The sequence below is a fragment of the Carlito syrichta genome, unplaced genomic scaffold (genome assembly GCF_000164805.1).
Source record: "Carlito syrichta isolate Samal-C Ts95f unplaced genomic scaffold, Tarsius_syrichta-2.0.1 Scaffold179048, whole genome shotgun sequence".
NCBI classification, from domain to species: Eukaryota; Metazoa; Chordata; class Mammalia; order Primates; family Tarsiidae; genus Carlito; species Carlito syrichta.
Genome location: NW_007123144.1, coordinates 42,563 through 47,959, shown reverse-complemented (window position 1 = coordinate 47,959; position 5,397 = coordinate 42,563). Strand labels below are relative to the sequence as shown.

Genomic DNA, 5,397 nt, shown 5'->3' with positions numbered 1-5,397 from the left:
GCCTGGAGCACCCAGGGGCTGAGACGCAAAACTGTTGTTTTCTTACCTATTTGTTTTCCTTTAAATTAAATTTAGGTTTGGGAAGGGTTTGGCTAAACATGTCTTAAAACAATTCCACCAAAAACACAGGGATGTGGATTGCTTGTCTCAACCTGGCTATATCCAGGTGCTTCACAACACACATCTGAACTGATTTCACAAGATGGACTCAGTCCTCACAAGACACAGCATGCTGGGCCACTGCACTCCGCGAGCCAAACGCCGAGTCACCATCAGCACAGCTCCTGGCACATCCCACCGTCCTCAGACCCTTTCCCAGCTCTGCCAGCCTCCAGGCAAAGTTTCTCCCACCCCCTCCCCACCTCCCCATCTCCAAAACATCGCATCATACTGGATGTCTACATATGTACATATCATCATTGTCCTCATTTTATAAATAAGTGGTGTCTTAAACAGTGCTGGTCCTGGGTAGCCAAAGGAATGACGTGTGTTTTTAAAACGTGCAGCATTATCTGATATTTTAAGTTTGGGTGTTTAAAAATCATACGCAGTAATAATAGAACCGACTGAAAACCAAGTATCCTAACAATTCCTCAGACTGTCCAACAAGTACGCCTTTTAGTCGGAAAAATAAAGGTCTGATCTGGGTTGTGGAAAGGCGTGGCTCCCTCCCCTCACAGGCAGGCATTTCTCTTGCAGGCCACTGAGCTGCCACAAGCCAAGCATGCACCTCCCTGATTCACACCAGGAGGGTGAAAGTCAGTCTCATTCCACTTAAGGATCGTTCAACACTTCCCTTTTAGCCATCTTAAAAGCTTCCTTGCAAAGCTTCAGGTCAGGAAAGCAGAGATCTATTACCCAGACAGAATGTTCCACCAAAACATTCCTAACTGAAGCAAGATGATACAAAGTATCACAATAACCACTGTAAAAGTTCTTTGTATACTTGGGGGAAAGTTCAAAGTTCCCCTTCTGTCCCCTCCCACCCTTCAAAACATGTTATTCTGTAGGGTATATCTCTCTTATTTAAGGCCCCAGGTGCGGATTTTGGCTTGGTCATTGTTTTGTACTGACCCAACTGCAGTCTTTCTCTTATACTTGACACAGCATTATCCAATATTAACTGAAACCTTACTAGTTCTTTTATGTTTATATCTGATGTTGTCACATTGTTATAATGCTTTCGTTGAGGAAAAGAAAAGCTGCAGGTCTTCACGTACAATACCATGCACTATGAGGAGCTAAGGCATTCATTTGGCACTAGAGAGAAAGTTACAGATACAGCTCATTTCACTTTCATTAGCGTCTTTAACGTCAATAGAAATAGGCGCGTATCCTTTACTTGAATTTCTGTGATGCTTAAAAGATAAGCACAGAATACTCTTTTAGTTTGACAGTTAAACATTGCCATGAAAACAAAACAAAACAAAAGACCATCAAGACCTCTGTGTAGCCTGCTGGAATAAGTGATAGTTTGTGGTTGAAAATTTGCAGCTCTGACACAAATACCTTTCAAGTGGCATTGAGAATTATTTTTATCATCAAAAACACTTAATTTCCTACACCACACCAGTGATGTTTCTACTTTTTGTCACAGACTAAGTAGAGAAAGTGAAGAAATTTCAAAATATCATGGTTTCTTTGCATTTGCCATAGACATGTGATCACAGAGGTACAAACCACACTCCCAGAAAAGCAGCTTCCAAGCTGTAAAAGGACAGGAGGAAAGAGGGAGGGTGACAAAAACAGAACGCACAGCTCTACCGTGGCTGGGGGGCTTCATAAGAGGCAGCGTTCATCACCTGTACATGTCTGCGAACGAAATCCAAATGCAGACTGCTGCAATATCAGATAAATCACGTTAAACAGACTTTGAAGAAATTCAAGCCCAGAGGGAGAGAGGCCACGACATTCTCTGGGAAAAGGTCTAAGATTCTCATCACTCTGTGCCTACTATCCAGCACAATGCGACAGTTCGATGGACTCCACTTCAGGAATCTGTAAATAGTGTTAAGTTAGTACATTTTCCAGATTAACCCGCAGCCACATTTTTTCAGTCCCCCTGATGCTAAGGTGTGTGGTATCACACCACATCAACAACAGAGAGTGAACACTCTCCAGCAGTTTGGCATGGGCAGAACCCCTGAACACCCCGTGACTCTCAATGCTCCTTTTTCGTTCTTTCTCTTCATGAAATCCTCAGAGCTGCTGCATGGACAACACGCTGACACGGCTTAACAGAAACACTTTTGTACTTTTGTGAGCAGCTGTTTAAAACATGACCGACTTGAGATCATACATGTCCCTTGTGACATAAACAAAATATTTTACATCTGTTCCTTAAAAAAAGAAAGACAAACAGGTGACTAGATCCGAACACCTCAGGTGATAGTCCCACCTCAGCAATGTGGCTTGGCTAGTGTATCTGAAATTAATCACCACCTGAGGCAAAAAGACCAAACACACAGCCAGAGAGGATGGGCGGGAGGAGGCCGTGGGAAGAGGCGGAGCTCACGCACACATGACCCTGAGGCATGTGGCCCAAGTCCTTGGCATTAGCACCACGGTAGCGATTCCCGCCCGGCTGCTCAGTGAAAGCCAACAAACTCCTCCAGGGTCCGCGGGATCTGGTCCTGGTAGCTGATGTCGTTGGCCCGCACGGCTCGGGCCGCCAGGCACTTCAGACTCATCTTCATCTGAGTCTTGAGCAGGATCTCGGACACCCCAGTGGTGCTCTTGTCCAGCGGCGTCTTGTTCTGCTTGTTGGTCATGTCCGTGTGTGCGCCCGCCTCCACTAGGCTGACGATGATGGCGTGCAGTGTTAGGAAGTCGCTGATGGGCCGGTTGTACTGCACGATGATGTGCAGGGCGCTGTTGCCCTCATTGTCCACAGCATTCACCTCCGCACCACAGTCCAGCAGCAGCTTGGTGACCAGAGCGTTGGGAAAGCTGCACACGTCGTTGGTATGGAAGTCGTCCACAGGCGTGTTGGAATTCACAGCCAGATGCAGCAGCGTGAAGCCCTCACGCGTCCGGGGGTCGAGGTGGATCAGGTTGTAGATCTGCCGGTTGATCTTGCACTGGTCGTCCTCGCTGCACTGCGTCTGGGTGGAGATGCACACCAGGTACAGGAAGGTGTAAAGATTACACTCGTAACTGTCCATCGCACTGTGGACGTCAGCCTCGGAGACGTTCTTTACTCTGTTCATACTCTGCTCTATTTCCAAAACGCTGCACCGCAGAACACACTCGATGTCCGGGGCCTTCACGGTTTCGTTCAAGTGGATCATCTGTGAGAAGACCTGTGCGAACCGCAGCAGGTCCTTGTGTGTGTTCCTGTTGCCCTTCTGCCTCAGGTGCAGGGCGTGCAGCCACAGCCGGATGCACTGCTCGAATTCCATGTTGTCCGCATACACGGCACCCCTGTAGATGATGGGGTGCGAGACATCGATGTTGTCCGCCCCCAGGATGCGCTCACGGACGATAAGGCCCTCCATGTGCAGGGCATCCCTGTCCTGCCGGATGGCCTCCAGTTCCTGTGGGCTCCTGCACTCCGTCCTGTTCCCATAGGCGTGGATTGGCGGGAGGACCTCCTTCTCCAGGATGTTACTGCTGTCCTGAAACCGCTCCAGCATGGCCAGGTACAGGTAGTGGTATGTCTTCATGATGTCGTAGTTCTCACGGTCATTCGCAAAGGAGGCGCCCAGGAGCTCCAGCGCTTCAATCCGACTCCTCCGGTCGCAGTCGGCGTGGGAGAGCAGCAGCTCCACAACATCCGCCTTGCAGCTCTCGGCGGCTACCTTCAATGGCGTCATGCCGTGGCCGTTGACCACAATGGCAGCACGCCATCTTATCAGCTCCTTTACGATGTCGATGTGCCCCGCCTCGGCCGCAAAGTGCAGGGCTGTGGCGCCACAATGCGCCTTAGCGTTGGGGTCCGCACGCTGCTCCAGCAGGTACCTTACCACATCCGTGTGTCCCTTGTATGCTGCGATCATCAGGCAGGTGTTGTCATACTTGTTGGCAATGCTGATGTTGGCGTTGTTCTCAACCAAGTACTTCACAATGTCCAGTCGGCCATCGAAGCACGCTGCCCTCAGGGGGGTTGAGTTTGTCACCGTGGTGTGGTTCACGTTGGCTCCGTGACTGACCAGAAGCTTCACCACTTCAAAGTGTCCTGCTCCAGCCGCACACCACAGAGCGGTGGCACCGTCAATGACATACCTACACAGAAAAGAACACAGTTAGGGAGGGAGGCCACAGCCCTCATGGAAGCTCAAGGTGCAGTCCCCGCCTGCCCAAGGCCTCACTCGCCAGAACATGAATAACACACCAGTATCGGCAGATGTAAATTGAAAGGGAATCTAAGTAAAGCCCTTGACATGGTACTTGCACCTAGTATGAGCTCGATAAATGCCAGGTATCACCTAAAAACATGTCAAGAATCACCAACTTCCTGCTAGCAAAAATAAACACATTCCAGAAACCCCAAGGAGCCACACAGAGGGTTGGCTCCCCCACACCCGGTTGACCTGACAGCTCCTAGGGCTCTTGGCCTCCTCCCTCTCACAGCCTCCTCCCTCCTGCAGCCTCCCAATCCTGAAAGCCACCCAGCTGGTCCATTAAGGCCATGTCAGAAGCTGCTTGGGAAGAAAAATTGAAGCAGATCATTTTCCCCAAGTGAATCAAACACTAGACTTATGCCACTATAGCAATGAGGTAACCATGGTTCCATATAACACAGACAGTGACCTATACAGTGCTGGCAGAAGTCACAGCACACACAGTATCATGGATCTACATCCCCTACAGGGCCATAAGTGAGGGTACAGCCGCTTCTGGGTAGGGGTGCGTGGGAACAGCACAGGGGACTACAGTGAACCAATACGGTCACCCTGTGAAAATCTTATATACTTGTAATTAGTGTACTTTTCTCTAAGTATGTCATTTTCTAATTTACAAGTTTTCAAAATACAGAAGTATATGTATGCGTATATACTGCATGTTTGCATGTGCTCCTCAACCAAACCCATACGGCAGGAAGCAGTGAGCAACTTCTGGAAACCAAGCAGGTGTTATCTCTGAAGCACTGGACAGTGGCATCGCACTCACCACTCACCTCCTGCCCATCTGGCACGTCCCAGGGTGACTCCTACACATGAAAAACTGCTGGGAGGCCAGCTTCCCCCAGCTTTCCACCTTCAGCTTCCGCAACCTCAGTTTCCCCACTTTTTAGCCTATTATTGATCCCACGCCTGAAAGGCAGACTGGCTGGAGATATTCAGACTCATTGCTAGATCCAGTGGGCACCTGGAGTGCTGGGAGAGCTGAGTGGTCACATATACAGACCCAGAACCACCCTGTGCATGTCCCGCTGAACAGCCTTGTATTTTTTTT

At 49.3% G+C, this 5,397-nt stretch overlaps 1 protein-coding gene across 1 annotated transcript in view; it reads right to left on the bottom strand.

Moving 5' to 3' along the window:
- Positions 1–1,616: 1,616 nt before the first annotated feature.
- FEM1B (fem-1 homolog B) overlaps positions 1,617–5,397 on the bottom strand; it is a 14,264-nt gene continuing 10,483 nt past the window's right edge. The window contains exon 4 of the mRNA XM_021709347.1: positions 1,617–4,224. Within this exon, the coding sequence (XP_021565022.1) occupies positions 2,589–4,224 (1,636 nt within the window). The 3' untranslated portion in view covers positions 1,617–2,588. The remainder of the gene's footprint in view (positions 4,225–5,397) is intronic.